The 20,302-nt window shown below is 61.7% G+C and overlaps 1 protein-coding gene across 6 annotated transcripts in view; it reads right to left on the reverse strand.

The window, feature by feature from the left end:
• Nucleotides 1-1,928: 1,928 nt before the first annotated feature.
• Nucleotides 1,929-20,302, reverse strand: part of TNS3 (tensin 3) — a 104,435-nt gene continuing 86,061 nt past the window's right edge. For 5 of the 6 annotated variants that reach the window (XM_037041056.1, XM_037041060.1, XM_037041058.1 and 2 more), the window contains 11 exons: nucleotides 14,447-14,585; nucleotides 13,699-14,342; nucleotides 13,024-13,113; nucleotides 10,671-10,802; nucleotides 10,027-10,122; nucleotides 9,430-9,507; nucleotides 8,533-8,610; nucleotides 3,783-3,951; nucleotides 3,478-3,546; nucleotides 3,323-3,349; nucleotides 1,929-2,298 (listed from right to left, as the gene is read on the reverse strand). In XM_037041056.1, coding sequence (XP_036896951.1) covers nucleotides 2,154-2,298; nucleotides 3,323-3,349; nucleotides 3,478-3,546; nucleotides 3,783-3,951; nucleotides 8,533-8,610; nucleotides 9,430-9,507; nucleotides 10,027-10,122; nucleotides 10,671-10,802; nucleotides 13,024-13,113; nucleotides 13,699-14,342; nucleotides 14,447-14,585 — 1,667 coding nt within the window. In that variant the 3' untranslated portion in view covers nucleotides 1,929-2,153. The remainder of the gene's footprint in view (nucleotides 2,299-3,322; nucleotides 3,350-3,477; nucleotides 3,547-3,782; nucleotides 3,952-8,532; nucleotides 8,611-9,429; nucleotides 9,508-10,026; nucleotides 10,123-10,670; nucleotides 10,803-13,023; nucleotides 13,114-13,698; nucleotides 14,343-14,446; nucleotides 14,586-20,302) is intronic. The other variant, XM_037041059.1, reaches the window with a different exon arrangement.

Genomic DNA, 20,302 nt, shown 5'->3' on the forward strand with positions numbered 1-20,302 from the left:
CCTGACTTGGTTGGTGACACAGCAGGCTCCCCAGACAGACGCTCAGACACACACTGACACGTACACACCTGCACACACCCTCAGGCCTTAGAGCCAACAGGAGAAGCAGACGCCTTGAGGAGGGTTACGAAGGTTGATACTTTATTATACTCTGAACAGAGATGGTGTTGGAAGAGCAGACAGCGACTATACAAAGAGCTTATAGAACACTCATTTATACACTGGATATGCTCTTTACAACGTACGGGGGGCGAAAATGCCCACTGGCAGTTAAGGCAGATCAGGAGACACCGGAATGTCTCGATGCTGAGGATACACAGGGAGAGGCTTACAGGTGAGCACTGGAGGGACATCATAGGGAATTGAGGGCTGAAAGGGACCCTGGCTGTGACACTTATGGGCACACCTCTGGTGAGAGCCCAGGCCTGTGCCTTGTGCCCAGGGTGCCCGGAGACCAGGAGCCTGAGAGTGGGTCTGCCCCTGCGTGGAGCCAGGTGGGTGGTGGGGCTCACCCACAGCCTGGAGCCAAGGTCTTGGGGATGTGGTCCTGTGTAATGCGTATGTAACACGCAAAGAGCCCTGTCATACCAGCTCATCAGAAGCCAGGCGCTGGCTTCCTCAGGAGCCATCTGCTTGGAGCAAACCTCTAGGGCCCTCAGCTACCGGGAGGACATGCTGCTGCTGGGTGCCTGGCTTCTTCCCATCCAGGATTCGATTGTGTGGAGACCCAGGTCTCTGAGTCCCGGGGTCGTGTCTCAGCCCCGTGCCCGCCCACCTCCCTCTGCCTGAGAGATGTGGGGCCTGGCCTGCCCCTCTGAGTCAGACATGGGTGTGAGCCATCTCAAGGACCAGGCATTTCCTGGGGACAGCACCAACCCAGTCCCCTCCCAGATTCCAAAAGCGACAGCTACATGCCTCCACAGGGACTAGGACATGGACTGAGGAGACGCCAGCTGTGTGACGGATGAGGTCCGCCTTGGGGGATGAGGCGGAAATTTGGCACAGAAAGGAGGCACTTGCAACTGGAGCTGAGGGGCAGGCCCCCTGCCCCGCACCCAAATCTGCTTCATGAGGCATCCATGAAGCGCCCCCCAACCCCAGCCCGGGGCCCTTCACTGCTGACTCTGGGGGACAGAGGAGCTGGCGCTCAGTGTCCGAAGTGGAGAACCGGAGTTCAGGGTAGAGCCACTGGCTCCTCCCCAACCAGTGACCGCAGCTGGGACAGGCGACGGGCCACAGCCCTGCCGCAGGCGTGCTGGCAGGTGCCATGCGGACTGTGGCTGAGGTGGGGTGAGACTGAGATGCCCTCTGCCCAGCTCAGGGAGCCGGAAGCACGGGGGACCCTCCAGGAGCCTACAGGTGTGGACGTGACAGACCAGAGGGGAGCTCCTAGAGGTCAGTGTGTTCCAGCCTTCCAGAACCTTCCACTCCAGAAAGGGTGTCACCTGCAGCCTGGAGAAGACACTCCGATGGTCATGGCACACGGGAGCCAGTCCACAGTGTCACCTTCTCCCCTGGTGCCTCTGCACTGAGACACCCACGCAGACCGCAGTGATAAATGTGATCACAAGTGACTTGGCAAAAAAAAAGTACATGAAAATGGCATTTTACTTCCATCTTCACCCTTTCTCCTTACAACCAGCACTCCTTCGGACCCGATGTGACTTGAGGCTGGAGCCGTTGCTGGGTCGGGCTGGGGCTCTCGGCCCTTGGTGACACCATGGTCCTCAGAGGTCATCACACCATCCCCTTGTCCACGCCCTGGAGTTCAGAAAGGACCTGGATGAAGCCACATCACACGTGCGTCCCTGTCCTGGGAGGGTGGTGGCCCACAGGCATCAGCCACAGTGGTGGCCATGCTCCGCAGTCGGGCCATGGCTGAATGGGCCAGGTGCCCCCCAGACACTGGCGTGGGAGGCACAGAGGACCCCTCGTTTCCTCGAGAGGTCCTGGGCATGGGGCTGGGTGGGTGACCTGGTGCCCACTTCTGCCCAGAAAGGGCTGGGCTGCAGACGGACATGGGCACCGTCTGTCTCAGGAAGGGTGTGGGGGGCCGTGTGGTGCTGGGGAAGCTGCAGGAGCTGGAAAGTCAGGGTCACTGCAGGGATGCGGCTGGCCGTCCCAGCTCTCTGGCATCTGCAGCCAGGAAGGGCTCAGATCTTCTTAGGGGAGCCGATCATGACCTTCGACACAAAGTTGACGATGGCGCTGGCAGGCTGCTCGGGGTCATGCTCTGCGAACAGGTGGCAGACGTTGTCCGAGGTGCTGCCCTGCTTCCGGGCCACGAACCCAAAGGCTCTGCAAAGAGAGGTGGTCAGAGTGTCCCAGCCTGTCCAGTGAGGCTGAGAGGACCAGAGCTCCGCTTCCCGCCACCACCTCGGCTCCCTCCTCTGAGACGATCCAGGCACAGCGCCAGGCAGAGGGATACCTGCCCCCTCTTCATAGGCAGGACCCCGGCCGGTGAGTGCAAGAGGCTGGGCCCGGACCACAGCACTGCCCCACACTGGCACCGTCCTGCAGAGGCTGCTGGGGTGGGGTCCTGAGCCCACTTTCCTGCATCCTTGTCCTCGGGCAGCCACACCAGACGGCAGCACAGGCCACGCGGGTGCCATCACCCCATTGGTGGTTCCTGCGATCCAGATGAACGCACCGGCTACCCAGACACCACCTCCCAACCCCCACGGGCCCATCCTTCCTCTGGGCTCCCAGCCGACTGCACTGCGGAGGAGGCGGGAGGCAGCGGGTGCAGGGACTTCTCGGAAGAACTGAAGCCACAGTCTGAGCAGGCGTCCGGGAGCCCAGGCCCAGCACAACGCTGCCATTGTTTGCACCCCAGCCCCGGCAGAGGCTCCCTTCTCCCCCTCAGAGACATGAAGGGTCTTTTTGTTGGAGTTTAGCGGCCCCCACACCGCGGGAGGGAGCGACCCAGGGCACTTGAGTCACCGATGGGGTCGCACATTCCAGCTCCTCCTCGTGGGAGCACAGCCAGCTCCTGCAGCCGAGCATGGGCTCGGGTGGCCTCTGAGCCCCTCATCAGAGCCCCAGACAAAGGGGCTCTGAAGCAGGACCCCCGGGAGAGGACGCTGTGACCGGACATCACCAAGGTCAACTGCAGGTGATGGGGCTGTCCCCCTGTGGGCATGCACTCGGCCTGCACTGCCCAGGTTCCAGAGGGAAGGGCGGGAAGTCGTATCTGCCTGTGCCTGCCACCCCCCGCCCCCAGCACCACGTCTCCAGGCCCCCACAGTGCAGACCCAGCCCACTGGCATCGCTGAGTCACTTCCTCATGAGTTCCCCTCGTGGGGTCGTGCTGGCAGCTCACCTGGAGCCCACGCCGTCCGCAACCCACCTGGCGAATTCAAGAGAGTGGAAATCACATTAGTTTCTTTAGGAACTGAGCTGGCAGGGATGCACATGCGCACATACATGCATGCACACACACATGCACGCACACACGCCGGGCCACGAAGTCCTTACTTCCGGCCCTGCGGGTCCAACGCGCAGAAGATGACGCTGCTCACGGGGTAGTGCCTCCGGAAGAAGAGCCTGTGGGGATGTGAGTGGGTGACGATGGTGTGTGGGGCGGCCCCCACGAGGACCAGGGTGGAAGCCCACGCACGCGCCTCCTGGAGGCTTGCAGACTGGCAGAGCGTGTGCCCCCCAGAGTGGTAGAGGCGCGAAGAGGCCAGTGGTGAGTGTCCTGGGAGAGGCAACGCAGGTACAGAAAAGCCGCCCGGGAACTGCCCGCCCCAGCCCAGACAGGAGTCCACAGTCGCACTCACTTCCTCTGGTTGTCCGTCAGGGTGATGCCCTGGGCCGACACCTTGAAGTGCACGACTGTCGACAGGGGCGGTGGCTGCTGGGCCAGGGTGAGGCTCAGGGCCTTCTGGATGGCCTGGTGGCCGGTGAGGGACTCCATCTCCACGGAGCTCAGGTACCACACGTTGCAGGCTGCAGGGCAGGGGAGGGTGTCAGCACGTCTGCAGGACACGCAATGGCCACTGGCGCATCGAAGGCAAGCATTCCTTGCCCGGTTTTGAGGGTGGGGAGTGAGTAGCCCAAGTCCGTGTGGATGGAGAATGGACATACCGCTGGGCCACACCCAGGAGCAGCCATGACTCGGGGCTGACAGGCCACCCAGGGCCCCTGCCTGCAGGCAGTGTGACATGGGTACTTTCACAGAACAGGGCGTCCACCAGGGTGCCACTCTCCCTGACGACCTGGCTACGTTTATCGAATCAGCAGACGCCCGCACCCACTCAGTGACCTAGAGGTGTTGCTTTTGAGAAGGGACAAGGGACACGACCATGACACGGTGGGGTGGGTGGGGGGTGAAGATGTCAGCCACGGCGCATCACAGTGGGAAAAGCTGGCAACAACTTACATCCCAAATCCGGAGAGAAGTTAACTACCCCCCACACAGAGCACTGAGCAAGCAGCCAGAGGTTACCATGGAAACTGTGGCTGTGTGGGAACCACCACAGTCAGTGGGAAATGCAGAATAAGAACCGTTTCTGTGCAGAGCCTCGAAGGGGGAAATGAAAGGCATGTGTGTATGCGGACAGGCGCTGGATGGCTGCCTGGAAAGTGTAAGGCTGTTTGTGGTCACGAGAGCGAGTGTCTGAGTTTAGTTCCCAGGCAGCCGCCAGGCAGTCACAGGAGGGAAACGGAGAAAGTGCTCGTCTGGCTGCAGTGAGGCCCCCAGAGGCGGCGCCCTGTGAACTGGGTGCATGCTGGTGGCCACAGGCGGTCGGGCCTGCATCCCGGCTTCCTGGTGGTGTCACCGAGGCCTCTGATGAGCAGCAGGAGGCTGGTGTCTGGGGCCTGCCCCAAGCAGAGGGGTGCTGCCCCCAGCGAGGCCTGGGCAGCTCTGCGGAGCTTGCTCCTCCCAGGCAGCGCCCAGCCAGGGCTGGCCCCAATGCCCCGTCCCCCGGGGGTGCTCTCATCCGTGGGGGCCAAGTGCGATGCCCGTGTGACACCACGCAGACAGCGTCATCACCCCAGCATCGGGCACTTGGTGTGGACAAAAGTGACCTGACCACAGGGAGAGTGGTCCTCGTGCTCCCAGCCAGCCCCAGTGTCTGGGACTCTGGGGTCGTGAGGCCTCAACACAGAATTCAGAGAAGAAAACAACTTGGAGCATGGCCTCCCGGTGGGTCTGAGGTCCTGAGATGCTAGAGACAAGCTGGATGGACAGCCAACCCCAGGGAGCCAGGCCGCACGACCCACTGACTGCCCCTCAGCCGCTGACACTGGGCCCCACAGCACGCTCCAAAACCACGGTGACATTGTCACACCCATGAGGGGCCAGCAGTTGGGGTCTGCATGTGGCTCCCAGGCCCACGACTGGGTCATTCTCCCTTTCTCCCTTGTGTCTTCCTTTCTTAGCTTGAAGAATGTGTATTCATACGGAAAACACACTTCACAACACAGCCAGTGAAGCCACAACACTGAGCCCCGTGGGCAGTCCGCCAGGAGTCTGGGGAGAAAGTCTCTTTTCAGGGCTGTGCCACGGCCCTCACTGAGCCCCTCCAGAACCAAGGCTGTGAATGCTGACGGAGGGCTCAGGGTCAGCACAGACCCACACCCAGGGTCAGACGGAAGGGGAGACAGAAGTAAGTGCGGCTCGCTCTCCAGGCCGCCCGACCCCTCCCCGTCTTCCTGGCTCAGCCCCCCGACCTCACCACAATGAACCGGCCTGGCAGAATCCCGAGGACCGGTGCAGGTCTGGGAGTTGGAGATTCTGAGTGAATCGGGACAATGAAGGGGTTTAGTTTAAGAAAACCCCCTCAGTCTCTTGTGGGCTGGGTGGCCAGGGAATGAGGCAGCCGGCTCCATGCCCACGGGGGAGCTTGGGGACAATGTTAGGCTCATCGTATTGAAACAGGAATGAGCCGGTGAACCCAGTGTGCTGAGGTCACGGGACTGAGCTCCTGCCTGTGCTGAGGGCGGATGGGCTGGGGCCTCAATGTCCTCCTGCAGGGGTGGAGGACAGAGCCATCCTCGGCCACCTCTGTCCCCATCGCCTCTGGGGATGATGCCCACCTCTTTCTGAGTGACCACCTCCAGACCCCGTCCCTCTGTGCCTGCCTGGCCAACTGCTCGGGCCTCCTGGGACACAGCTGGGCCCCTCCTCGCAGCAGCCCCGCTGTTCCAGCCCCAGTTCTGTGTCCTGATTTGCTAGCTTGTCTTGTCAGCCACAAGGGCGCCAGGGCAGATCCTTGGCCCCCACCTCTACCATGCCCGACGGTGAACGTCCGCCTGCGCAAAAGACTCCCAAAGGGAACTCGGGGTTTCCGAGTTTTCCCCTCCTGCTGCGTCCCTCGTAAACTGGACCACTGAGCTGGCATCTCATGCTACCAAGTGACCAGACCTGACACTGACCAGTGATCACAGCGAGGTCGCAGGACACGGGCTGTGCACACAGAAGGCAGCTGCTCTCCTGCACACCAGCGGAGAACACGGCCTGCACACTCGCACCCCCACACCCAGGTGTAAACCCAACAGATCACACACGAGACCCGTGTGAGGGAAACAACAGAACTGACAAAGACACCAAAGACCAAACAAGTGGGGAGAGATTCTCCATGGCCTAGGTGCAGTCAGCCCACATGGTCCTTGTGCAGCCTGAGTGGGTTACTGGCAGGGAGTGACCATCGGGTCCTGAGTTTAGGAGGAGCCAGAAGACCCAGGACAGCCACACGACACTGGAGGAGAGGAATGGGGCGGGGTGGGGGTGCCGACTGCACCCGACTGTCAGACTTAGAGGAAGCTGTAGGAAGTGAGTCAGTGCAGTGCTGACGAGAGGGGGGACACAGGGGTCAGGGGAGGGGACAGGGAGCCTGGAACTGGACCCCCCAGAAATACAGACAGCAGGCTGCTCTCTGACAAAGACGCAAAGAGGTCTTGTCAACACGGTGCCAGGCCACTGGCATCCGCGCCAAGAAAATGTGTCTCGACACAGACCTCATGCCCTACTCAAAAATCAACTCAGAACGGATTGCAGGCCTCAGTACAAAATGCAGAACTCTGAAACTCCTCGGGGGTGACACAGCAGAAAACCCAGAGGACCTTGGGCTCAATGACAGCTTCTTAGATACAACACCCAAGGTCCAGCCCAAAAAGAAAGAACTGGCAAACTGGGTCTCATTAAAACTCAAAATTCCTACTCTGCAAGAGACACCGTCCAGAGAAAGAAGACAGGCCACAAACTGGGAGAAAGTGTGTGCAAAGGACACATCCGATAAAGGACTTCTATCAAAACAGAACTCTTCAAACTTAACAGTAAGAAAGCAAACCACCCACTTTTTAAAAATGACAGACCAAAGACTTTAGTAGACACCTCACCAAGGAAGATGAAAAGCTGGCAAACAAGCCTGTGAAAAGATGCTGCACCTCAGATATCACCAGGAAAATGCACACCTCAACAACAAGGAGACCCCACAGAGCACAGCTCAGAGCAGCCACAGCCCGACGCCCCAACCCCAAGTGACAAGGGTGGATTAGGGCAACAGGACTGTCCCTCATGGCTGGTCCGGTGCAGCCCGAGCCGCCACTTCTGAAGGCAGTCTGGAGACTCCTTCCAGAATCCAGCAAGCTTGCACCCAGGGCCCAGCAGCCACGCTCCCTGGCATCTACCCTGATGATCTGAAAACTGGCGTCCACACAGAACTGCACGGGGCTCTGGCTGCAGCTGCCAAAACTCGGAGGCGACTGAGATGTCCCTCAGGAGGCGACGGGCAAAGAGACTGCAGTTGGTCCAGACAGGGGCGTTACTGAGCACTGGAGAGAAACGGAAGGACTTGGAGGAGTTCTGAACGTGGCCAACGAAGTGGAAGGAGCAGTTGGAAAGGCCACCCATGGCGGGATCCCCGCCCCATGCTGCCCTGGGAAGGCCACATGGTGGACAGCAGCGAGGTCAGTGTTTCCCAGGGCTGAGGGAGGGGCTGCTGCCGACACCGCAGTGGGGGTCCCCGCCATTCCCCCAAGAATGTATACCACCAGGAGGGACCCTGGCAGAAACCGTGGGCTCTGGGTGACGGTGAACCTGCCAGTGTAGGTTCGTGAACTGTGACATATGTCCTGTCCTGTGGGGGGTGTTGGTGGGCGGGGGGAGGCTGTGCATCCGGGGCCACGAGGTACAGGGGAACTCAGTGATTTTTGCTCAGGTTTGCTGTGAGTCTAAAACTGCTCTGAAAATAAAGACTATCAGTAAAAAAATAAGTGCCTGGGAGAGCTGGCATATGGACGGGGTCACACTGACCAGAGGACTCATGGAGTCATATCTCGTGACCTCTCACACCCACGCTGCTGGGGCAGGTCCCCCCAAACCAGACACCGAACTTGACATATCTTCCTGAACTTGGTCTTGTTTGTGTCAGAGGGGTGTCGGCAGCCTGGGGCGCTGCCCTCCCAGCAGCCGTGTATGCAACACACCTCTGAATATACAGAGGGCAAGGCTGGTGGGGTGCGGCCCTGACCCCGCCTCTGACCGTGACTCGAGCGAGGACGAGAAACCCAGCCGGGACTGACCTGCCCCCTGCTTCAGCAGCTCGGCTGCGGAGTTGGCAGCTGTCTGGGGAGAGCTCTCCGCCGTTTCCTCCAGTGGATCTGCAGGAAAGAAAGAGCAGGGAGACACACGGCTGAGTGCGGTGCCGCAGAGAACCTTCCGACCACGGAAGACGCTGGTGCCCGACTCCCAGACAGTGACACACTTTGCAGCTGGGGCTTCCTCTGGTCAATGAGGGTCCTGCCCAGAGACGCGCCCGTCCCTTTCTGAGAGAGAGCTGGGAGGACACGGTCCAGCCAGTGTCCTCCGGACCTCTGAGAGGTGAACCTGGGTGATGTGACTGTGATGGAGGTAAACAGCGCTGACCGGGACTGGGTTGACTCGTCATTCTGGAACAGAGGGCACTGGGACCCTTGGCCGGGCAGGGCCCCCGTCCACCACCAGCTCTCCCAGGTCACGCTGCGGGTGTGCCCATTCTCCATCATCTGTTCCGGGTGCCTTCAAACAGCCCTGAAGGCAGCAAAGAGGCTCACCCAGCAACCAAGCTCAGTGGCATCAGCGCTTCGCCGACTCCGAAGAATCACAAAGATGAGTGTTGAGGACCCTGAGGGTCTCTTGGTGCCCGCACCTTATTTGTTTGGGCTACAGGACCCCTTGAGAAGCCGAGGGTGGGACAAGGTGGTCGAGGACGTGGGTGCAGCGAGGCTACCTCTCTGGTCCCTGACTCGGGCCCACTGGTCAGCACCCTTCAGGGGTCAGCACCAGTCAGGCACCACCCTCAGAGTACAGGGAGGAAGCGCCTCCCAGCCCAGCTTCCCTGCCCGACCTTTATAAAGCCGACCCTGCGGGCCTGACACACCACAGGGGAGCACCCCGCCCCGCCCCAAGCACCAGGGTGTCCCAGGGACCTGGTGGTGTACCTCTATCGGGAATGAGCAGCTTGCAGGGCAAGGCCAAGGGCGTGATGGAATGCTGGCACACTAGGGCTGTCAGGCTCCCTGCAGAACGGAAGCGCGGACGAGGGTTAGCAGGACCCTGCAGACGGTGCTGCCCAGCAGGCCAGCCAGCTGTGGGGCCGCGCCAAGGAAGAGCCCGGTCTTCCCGGCAGCTAACATGCTGCGCCGTGGAGGGACTGTGTACAAAACCTCGGCGGAGCGGGGGAGGGCTGGGGAGTGGGGCTGCGACAGGCTCCAGCAGATGTGCATCATCACTGCTCTGTGTGAGCGAACCTCAGCCTGTGATGCGGGCGGCGTCCAGGTCTTGCCCCGGGCGTCCTGCGCCGGGACCGAGGCCGCGTGGTCCCTGCGCCTGTGGGGCAGCTGCCCTCACCGCCCCTCCTACCCCCAGCACGGTGCTTTTCAGGAGGGTGTCGTGTCCAGGTCACGTTAGCTCAGGGGCATCTCCGAGATTCCAGACTGAAGGACCCGGCTGGGCGGGAAGCACGCGGGCCCCGCCCCTGGCCCGCTCTGGCCCCACCCCCGGGCCCCGCCCCGCACAAGGCGAGGGCAGCCACTCACCGAAGTAGGGCTCGTTAGAGCAGCCTTTCAGCCGCACGCCCTTGGAGGTGCACTCGATCAGGAAGTGCCGGACCAACTCGCTGGCCAGGTCTCCCGCTGTGGTTGGACAGTTAATGGAAAAAAAAAGGAAGTTTTAAAAGCCGAGCGTGAGGGAGGGCGGGAGCCAGTGTGGCAGGCAGTGCAAGCAGCAGAGGCCACTCTGCATGGAGGCGGCCACATCTGCACCTGCTTCGTGGGAGCCAGGCTGCAGGCAGGCACTGCCCTCTCCTTGAGAAGGTATGAAACGGTGACAGCTGCCCAATAGGCTCACATTAGCCGGGGTGCGGGGACCAGCCTCCTGCACACAGCGAGCCCTTCAAGTAACAAAAGGGACGTGGGCGGCCAGCACAGGGGCGTGGTCACTGTGGCCGGAGGGGGACAGCATGCCTGGCAGCACTGTCCCCATCCTGGACAGTGAGAGGGTCACCCAGTCGAAGCGGTGAAGATGGGACACTTACACAGAGTTAACCTTCTAGAACAAGGAGGTTAATGACACGCAGCCAGGAAAGAACACCCGTGAGCACTGTTCTGAGCCGCCCCCCGCCCCCTAGGCAGGCACAGAACCAAGAGACGTGGGGTGGGTGGGCATCCCCCTGGGCACCCACCTTTCTTGTTCAGCTGTAGGACGGAAGGGGGTGGGGTGGCCACCTTCATGGCCAGGCCATAGGCGCCTCGGAAGGAGTGGCTGTCGCGGACAATGAAGGACCCAGGCTCCTTGTCCTTCAACATGGCGATGGCTGGAGGGGGCAGAGAGACAAGAGGGCCCGCCGGGCACACAGGTGTTCCCATGATGAGCCCAACAAAATGCCCACCTCCTTTGCACACTGGGCCAGTTGTGACGCAGGTTGCCTGGGCTTCAAGTCACAACTGTGCTCCACCTCCGTGGAGAGACCTATCCTTTGGCCCAGGGCTTTGGGGAAGGCTGGTCTCCCCCCAGGTCCTGTCCCCAGAAACTGGGTGGCCCGGGAGTGAGGCTGCCAGCTCTATGCTGGTGGGGGGAGTTTGGGGACAACGTTAGACTCTTTGTATTGAATAAGCTGGTGAGCCTGGCGTGCTGAGGCCGTGGGACTGAGCTCCTGCTGGTGCCAAGGGCAACGGGCAGAGGCCTCAGTGTCCTGCTGCAGGGGTGGAGGACAGAGCCATCCTCAGCGACCCCCTCCCCGTTGCCTCTAGGGACGGTGGGACCGGAAAAGTCCCCAGGGAGTGCCGCTGAGACGGCTGTGTCCAGTTCTGTTCGACTGCAGCCTGTCCCCTTAGAAACGCCCCAGGGAGTAACAGGGGACAGGTTATGTTCCAGAAGGGACTCGGGAGTTCCTCTCCTGCATCTTCCTGAAATGTCACTGTCTCTCTGATGGGAAAGGCACATCCCAGCAGTTAAGTCACATCTAAGCCCAAGTGCACAGGCAGTGCTCTGCCACACGGTGACACAGGCAGGCCTGCAGGACATGTCTGTGTGGCCTCATCCTCACAGAATGTCTGGCAAATGACGCTTTAAGTTCAACAGGAAAGACTGCCTCCCAGGTCACAGGGTAGCTGTCCCGAGAGAGGCCCCACCCAAAGGAACCTCTCAGCTGTGCACGAGAGTGGCAGGCGGCTGGGGGGCTCCCCCGGGCACCGGCACCCCAACCCATGGTGCGTCGGGTGAGCGGTCCCCACCCCAGTGGCTCACATGCCTGCGGCCGCCCCTGCCCACTTCCCACCAGCTGTGGCTATCCCAGCAGGGGCAGCCTGGCCAGCCCCGCCCCTGTCCTGCAAGGCTGCCCTGGTGGAAGGTGGGGTCCACAAAGAAGCGTCTAGAACAAGGTGTTTAACTAGCACGTGTCACAGTCAGTGCTGAAGACGGAGGCCCCCCGGGGGGGGGGGGCGCTGGCTGGGCGGTGGGGGTGTTTTCCCCCAGGGGAGGGAGGGGTGGGCCTGGAGCCCAAGACCAGCAGTGTTCACTTGGCCACAAAGGCCGATTCAGGAGGCGAGAGGTCCCAGGGCTGTTGGCCACCCCCATGTTAAGTGACAACAGTGTCATTGAGCCCATGGGAGAAAAGCACATTCATGCTGCGTTTATCACCGGCTTGACCGGACAGAGAGTTCCAGCGAGGGAGCCGGCAGAGCTGTTTGTGGCCACCTGCCTCAGCATGCAAGCGTTTCTGGGAACCCCGAGTTTGAGACTGAGGCACAGAGGGGCCCCGCGTGGCCTGGGGGTGTCGGTGACTAGGGCACCTGCCCTCACCGAGCTAAGCTCTGACACCCCCTTCTCAGCTGCCACCAGAAAGCCCTCAAGGAACTTAATTTTGGGTGCCTCAGCTGTGTCTCCCAGGCTCTGGGCTGGTCACACGCCATCCTCTGAGTGACACCTGGGAGAGACAGGCCCCATGTGGCTGAGTCATAGCCTCTCTTGGAAGAGCAGGCCCTGTGAGTTGGGCCAGCAGGTTGTGGGGACCACAAGTCCTGCTGAGGGGATGGCTACTGGTCAGCCCAGGGGGATCCCGTCTCAGCCCCTTTGTGGACTCCTCATTTGCTCACCTTCCTGTAAAAAGTGACAGGTGACTGAGCTGGCCGAAGCCATGGGTGACCTCACTTTCCCAGCTGCCTGAGCGCCCCCCCCCAGACACCGGCAGCATGTGTGCAAGCCAGCCAGTTCCTTCACGCAGGGGTGTGAGTGAAGTGATGCGGGGAGACCTCTGTCCTTCCTCCTGACCCCCCGCCCTGGACATATGCTGGGGGGTGTCTCCTGCCACTGCCTGCAACTGTGACTGGCCAGGCCTTGGGCTGGGCCAGGGGAAGTCCTTGGAAACCACGCCTTGCACGCTGGAAAGAGCACGGCGGTGCCTGTTCCAGGTGGCCCCTCCCGAGGACCCAGCTTCGGATGCAGCACCCCCAGGCGTGTAATGGGGTATAGTCCTGCTTTGAAACCTCCATCCCAGGCACAGCCCCCAAGGCCTCCTGGCCCCACCTACCACGCACCTTGCTCTCGGGAGATGTCCGCCTTGTACCAGAACTTGGAGGTGTCCTGCACGAAGCTCACCGACATGTGCTTGTCACCCAGGTCACCTGCCACCGAAATTAGAACTGTCACTGTGAGGAGCACTGTTTACCATGCGATTACTGTCCAGGGGACTGAGGATCGGAGGCCCCCAGGGGCGCGAATGGGGTATCTGGGGAAGGGCTCTCATTGGTGGGGGTAGGGGGCGCGAGACAGAGCAGCGCAGCACCAGAGGGGGCTCTGCGGACAATCTAGCACCATGGCGGCAGACGGCACAGAACGAGGCTGTGCTTCCTGGTGCCAGGACCTCCCTCTTGTAACACGAAAAGGTTCAACTTAAGTTTCAAGTGAAGTTGTTTAGTTCATAAAACAAAGGTATTTCTGGGGGGCACTGGTGCCGAGTGGGTGGAGAAATGCCCGTGTTTTGGCTATCGGGGTGCATCCAGTGTGGGCAGACCCAGAAGCTGAGGCAGGGGAAGGGCTGGGTTGGTGGATTGGGCTTGGATGTAGGAAAAGCCCGAGACACTGGAACATGTCTCCAGGGTGTGCAGCACAGCAGAAAAGATCATGCTGCCTCCCAGGCCCCGTGTGACCCCAGGGGTCCCTCCTGAGTGCCTGAGGGTACATAGGCCCCCCACCCCAGGAGACACACGTACCCAGAGAAAGGGCCGGGGCCTCCGGCTGCCGGGAGAAGTCCGGGAGCACGTTGGGGAAGGGGATGCTCACGGTGCTCCCGCTTCGGGGGCTGGAGAAGCCGCTGGAGGAGGGTGAGGCAGAGCCGCAGGAGCGGTCCCCCTCAGATGCCCGCTTCTTCTCTGGAAGGGGGGGCTGCCCAGGGACAGGCAGGCCCAGGCCCTGCAGGACCGGGCTGTGGTGGCCGCTGCGCCCGGGTGACGCCAGGAGAAAGCCGTGCGGCAGGAAGCCATTGTCAACAGTTGTTGTGGCTGCCCGCAGGGTGCTGAGGGGCTGGGGTGCTCCCTGGGAGCTGGCCGGTGGGGCCCCCGGGTCCTCCCCAGGGGGCAGGCCAGTTCCCACAGAGCTTCCCACAGGGGCTGTACTGAAGCCCAGGAAGGCCTGGCTGCTCGGGGGGCTCAGAGCTTCCGGGGGCTCCGCCAGTGACAGTGAGTGGCTATGGAGAGAGGCCTGGAGCTCGGCAGGTGGGAGAAGCGGCCGCCCAGGGCTGGGGCCATCCTGGAACTCGCTGGTGCTGAGCAGGCTTCCTGGGGACCGGCTGCCCCCCAGCAGGGCCAGCGTGGGCTTCGGGCCGGTGTCCGCCCACTGGGGCTCAGCAGATGGGGAGCTGTTCGGGAGACACACCAGTCAGAGCGAACCCGAGGCAGCACATGAGTGAAACACAGCCCAGGTCACAGGCGTCCCCCCTCCCAGGAACAGGCCCCTGCCCACCTGTCCCTCTTCGATCCGGGGCTGCTGCTGGCACAGGACATGAACGCCCGTGGGAAGGGTGGTGCCGAGGGTCTGGGCCCAGCGGGGCTCTCTGACATCCCCACGGAGTGACCGAGGACCTCGGGGCAGCCTCGGGGTTCTGTAGCAGGACAGGAGAACAGAGGGACCCAGTTACTCCCCTCATCTGTGAGGAATGGTGTCACTTCTTGCTGCTGAAGCAGGTGCCCCGGCTGCACCTGCTGTACCTTCCACACTCAGGTCCCCGACATCAGCCTGGCGGCAACTCCCCCCTCTGTGCCTGTCAATCACCTGGCTCACACCTGAGGCCCATGCTTCCCGGGCACGCCTGCCACCTCCAGTGTGGCCCTGCCCACTGGTGTCCTCACCTGCAAGGTGCAAACCACCCTGCTTGGCCCCACCATGCAGAGGATGAGAGCGGGGGCCTTGGACACCTGACCGTGGGATGCCCAGCCCCACGCTCCACGGAGTTTCGTACGCTCCCCTGACAAGAGGCTCGCTGCCCTGGCCCAGCGATTGCGTGGTTTCTGGGTGTTTTGCAGCCTGCCTTTTTCAAAAAGTAAGCTTTGAGGACGGGACGGACCTACCATGGTCAATCGAATACCATTGGAGGTGGTTCTGTGGTAAAGCAAGGGCAGACTGACTAGTAGGGGTGTTAAGGAAACTCCGTGTCGCTCAGGAGTCTGGGTCCTGGGACAGAGATGGCCCAGTGGATGGTGTGGCTGTGGCTCCACAGCCACAGCCTGTGCCCCTGGGGAGCCTGAGGAATGCTGGATGCTCAGAACCCAAGATCAGGCTGTGGCCATCCTGCAGTTCTAGGGAGCTCAAAGCTGGGGTTCAGAACTACCAAGGCAGCCAGGACTTGAAGGGCCCATGGCTCAGAGAAAAGGGGTAAGAGAAGGGGCTGAAACACCAGGGCACCATCCCCGGGAGGTATCTGACTCCCAAGCTCAGAGGAAGTGAGCAAGGCTGGGAACCAGGAATGTGGTGCTGCCGAGGGGCCAGGGGGAAGCCCAGGTTTGAGTGTCTGGCCCGGGGCTAGGACGAACCACAGGAACTTGCCTAGGAGGAGGGGCCCCCACAGGGCCCACAGCAGGTCAGCCCTGATGGGCCTAAGTCTGCCTGAGAGAACATCCTGTCCTCCCTGGGGGCACATTCCTCTAGGACCTGCCTCCATCTGCCTGTCTGTCCATCTGCTTTCCTATCTAACAACCCACCTATCATTTATCTATGTCTCTCCACCCACAGTCCATCCACCCTTCCATCCTTGTGCAAGAGCCTCTGGCCCTCCCCCCTCCTGTGGAGCTCCTGCCACCCCCCCAAGCGGGGCGGAGCCCTGCCCCTCACCCTGTGGCCTGTCCCTGGAGGTGGAGACAGCAGGCCAGTTCACAGCTCAGCGCCGAGCGCTCACAGAGGTCTGTTCCGCCCCTGGCCGGGGGGCCCTGGCACTTACCCCTTCTTCCCAGAAGCAGGTAGCCGAGGCCCTGGGCACTGAGGCTCGGGCTTCCTGGCCCCTTGTCCCACCAGCCCAGGCCGTGGGTCCTTCGAGATGCAGATCATGGCCCTTGACACCCGCCCAGCAGGCATGTGGCCTCGGGTGGGGTGGGACTGGGGCTTGCCCTTCACTCTCAGAGATGCAGGCACCGGCCACTGTCCCTGCTGCGGGGACTCCGCAGTCTGGACCTGTGCCTGCCTCAGAGCGGGCGGAGGTCAGGGTGGCTGTTTTTGTCACACTGGCTGTTCAGTTAAACTGAGGGTGAAGTTTCTAGAAGGACGACTGTCCGTGGCCCTGCAGCCTGTCCTGGGGGCCAGGCCTCTTTTCTCGGCTCTGGACCCAGCAGGAGGCCCATAGGCGATCACCGAGGATGAGGTTGCCAGGCGGTGAGGGGGTCTTGCAGGTGACATTTGTGGAAGCTGCCTCCTGCGTGAGGCTTCCAAACGTCTCCACTCTGGATGCCGCTGTGGGCACACCGGTCCTGCCCCAAGGGCACGAGGGGCTCTGGGGTCATCACACATTCCCTGGGCCACGGCCCCGACTGGGAGGCATGGCCTCACCAGGGCCCAGCAGGTGCTTCTCTCAGCGCCCCCACACAGCCCCCGGCCTCCCCCACCCCCGCAGGTCCCTCTCATTCTCCCGCTCCTACTGCCTGTGGGACTCTGACCCCATCCCTTCCAGGTTTTCCCGGGTGCCAGCTGGTGCCCTGGCCTGTGGGACAGGGGTGCCCTGTCCCTCCTGGCGGATGGCTTCCCCTTCCTGCACTTCCTGTCCCCAGAGCAAGGGTGCGGGCGGGTCGTCGTCCGCTCCACCAGGCCTATTTTTATGCTCCTGACGGAGGAGGCCCGTGGGGGCCGGATGACGGCGGCTCCTGCTGCGCACTGTTTACCGGGCTGGAGGTTAACAGGAAGAGAGGGAACCCGCGGGCTCTGGGTCCTCCCAGCCTGCTGCCCCGCCTGAGGCCCAGACCTGCGAGTGGGGGGCAGCCCGAGTAAAAACGGGGGCAGGGCCCCGACCTCAGGTTTGTCCAGGGTGTGACTTGGATCCCAGACGCAGAATCCAGAACTCGCTAGCAAAAGTCAGGGCATGTGACCTTTATAACCAAACACACATAAAAATCAACATAGCCCTGACTGCCCGGTGACATAAAAAAAACTTACAAAGGCATACAAATCACTCACTCGTGTATCAACTACTGTTAATAACTACAAGTGACCACTGAACTTCTTGCATGACCTGTAACTAGAAATAAAATGAATCTGACTGAGGGCAAGATCACACTGGCCCGTCCACCTAAAGAAACGGGTTCAGGCCAGCCTCGACCTTTGACCCGTAACACGCAGGCCTACTTCATCCCTAACACACTTGAAGGAGTGACTTTCTTCTTTCCCCCAGCCTTCCTCCCATCTGTCACCTACGTCTGTCTGTCACGTCTGTGCATTCTCTGGAAGCCCTCTCTCGGCTTCCAGTCCTTTCTCGTAGAAAACCTCCCATCCTGACTGGACAGTGCGCTGTGTACTGCAGTGCCAACTCGCCATTCCCAGGGACCACCAGGAATGCCTTGGCTTCTGGAAGCTTCTCCTTCCCTGGTGGGGAGGCAGTGCACTCAGCCAGCACAGGACTGAGGGTCCCGACTGTCACCCATTTCCCTTTCACCCAATGACAGGAAAGAACCGAAAATGCCAACGGAACCATTCATGACGATCGGGACCATGATGGGAGACGTCCCATTTCCCTGCTGAGGTCTGACTCACACCAGCTGGCAGAAGACACACTCCCTCCCATTCAGCGGTGCCACATTGGGAGTGCTAAGGTGGACGCAGGGGACAGTTCTGTCCCTCCCAGCAGCTGTTCCCACCAGTTCCCACACTTCAGCTTCACTGAGCAAGCCCCCAGCACCTGCGGGCACCAGCGTCTTCCCGCATGAGGGGCCGTGGCCCTTGGGGACACACCTCCTTCCTGCTGGCAGAGAGGAGCCACGCTGGGGCTGGAGGTGCTGAGGGTGCCCAGAGCACCCAGGTCTGAGGAGGGGCTGGCCCACAGTGCTGGGGCACTGGGGGCAGGCAGAGGCCTCGTGACCCCAGATCTGAGTCCAGAAACTCCCCCTTCGCACACTTGGACATCCTTTCCTCCCTTCGTCACTGTGGAGCGTGCACAGCAGCACCAGGCACGTTCGCACTGCCACGTGGCTGGCACTGTGTCCCTCCAGCAAGCACATCATCCTGCAGCGCTGACCTCTGTCTCCACCAACACATGCCCCCCGCCTTCCCTGGGCTGCCCCCGGCACCACGTTCCCATCCCCTCTTTGTGCACTTGACCTGTCCCCTTGGGAGGAACACGCAGCACTTGCCCTGTCTCGAACCCCTGGTCCTCACACTCCCTGAGTCTGACACACCCGCTTGGGCGGGGTCTGGGTCCCGCTCCCCCCCCCCACTCTCTCAGCTGGGCTGAGTTGGGACTGGGACTCACAGCAGAGGCAGCCTCGGTGACAGATTGCTGCTGCCCAGCGGCCTCCAGCCGGTGGGGACTGTGGGTCAGAACTATCCCCTCAGACGGTGCCACACGGGAGCAGAGACTGTGTCCCCTAGGGAAGTCATAGAACNGGGCGGGGTCTGGGTCCCGCTCCCCCCCCCCACTCTCTCAGCTGGGCTGAGTTGGGACTGGGACTCACAGCAGAGGCAGCCTCGGTGACAGATTGCTGCTGCCCAGCGGCCTCCAGCCGGTGGGGACTGTGGGTCAGAACTATCCCCTCGGACGGTGCCACAGGGGAGCAGAGACTGTGTCCCCTAGGGAAGTCATAGAACCGCAGAGAAAATGCTGCCCACGTGGACGGAGAGCCCCGGGAACTACCTGGCGATGACAGGGGCAGGGGTTGGAGTCACCTGGACGCTGGCCTCAAGAGTGACAGGAGCAGACGAGCTGTCAGCGGAAGGCCTGGGGCGACCTGTCCTGATTCGGGTTGGGACAGGTGCCCGGGCAACTCCAGGCCCACAGCTGGCCTGTCACAGGACAAGGAGTCCCAAGGCCCCCCTCCGGGCAGGATTCCCACCAGACCTGGGGACACGTCCTCTAGACGTGGGACAAGGACACACGCTGACTGTGGTGGGGCCTGGGGACTGGTGAGGGCGCCAACTGGTGACCCTGAGGAGCTCTTCTCTGGGACGATGGCCCCCTGGCCAAGGGTGCGTGTGGAGACTCAGCCTGAGAGTGGGGGTGCCCCGAAGCCCAGGCGGTCTCTTTGTGCCTGGAGAACCCTGTTTCCTGAAGAGGATTCCAGCAACACAGCTCCCTTGACCCCCAACCTCTCAGCACCCAAGGAGCGTGCGCCTGCTGTTTTTGAGGCATTTCCTCCGTCAGGGCCCTCCCCTGCAGCGTGTCTCTCCCCAGGACCACGACAGCTCCCCTAGGATGCTGACCATGGCTCTGGACTGCGGGACTCGCACCGCAAGTCCCCGCTTAGCCATGTGGGGAGCTCCACCGAGCTCGCTCCCCACCCTCCTGCACGGGCGGCATCTCAGGCTGGATTCTGCCAGTGGGAACCCAGAGAGTCATGACATGTGACTTCAGGAAAGGCAAGCGTCCATCCTAAATGACCGACACATCACGGATAATGGCCTCGGTGAGGTCCCTGGTCAGGGTGTGCGCGCCACGTCCAACACGCCCTGGAGCTAAAGCTCGGGGTCTCAGTGTGCCCGCTCGGGAAGCCAGCGCCGCCCTGCCTTCCTGACTTCAGCCCCTGTCACTCTGGGCTTGGCCCTCCCTGCCTGCTGGCTTTGCCGGTCCCTCGCTGCCCTGATTCTTGGCCCCTTTATCGAGTGCCACGGGGACACGCTGCTGGCGGAGAGCGAAGCCTGGTGAAACCTGAGGTGACGCTGGGAAGCTCTGCCACCTTGAGGACGTTGCCTTCCCACCCAGGAACGTGACCATCCTCCACTGGTTTGTGCTTTTCTGAGGGTGTCTGCCTTGAGCAGTGTGGCTCTGCAGGCTGGGTGTCCCCCAGCAAACCCAAAGGTGACTGGTCCGATTCCGGGTCAGGGCACAGGCCCGGGTGGCGAGTTCGGTCCTAGCCTGGGCGGGTTCGAGAGGCAACTGATGGACGTTTCTCTCCCTCTCTTTCTCCCTCCCTTCCCCTCTGTCTAAAATAAATGAATAAAGTCTTTATAGAACTACAGGAAGGGAACCTGAGGGCAGGGAACAGGAAAGGCAGTGCACCCTTACCCGCCCCAATGCAGGAGCCAGGGGCCCCAGAGCGGCCCCGCAGGCCACGCCCAGCACCGCAGGAGCCACGCTGGCCCCAGTGCAGCGCTGAGGGAGCAGCTGACGCTCTGAAGGCAGCTCCCCGC

Source organism: Sturnira hondurensis, unplaced genomic scaffold, assembly GCF_014824575.4.
Source record: "Sturnira hondurensis isolate 20B ecotype Veracruz unplaced genomic scaffold, ASM1482457v3 Scaffold0002840, whole genome shotgun sequence".
Classification (NCBI taxonomy): domain Eukaryota; kingdom Metazoa; phylum Chordata; class Mammalia; order Chiroptera; family Phyllostomidae; genus Sturnira; species Sturnira hondurensis.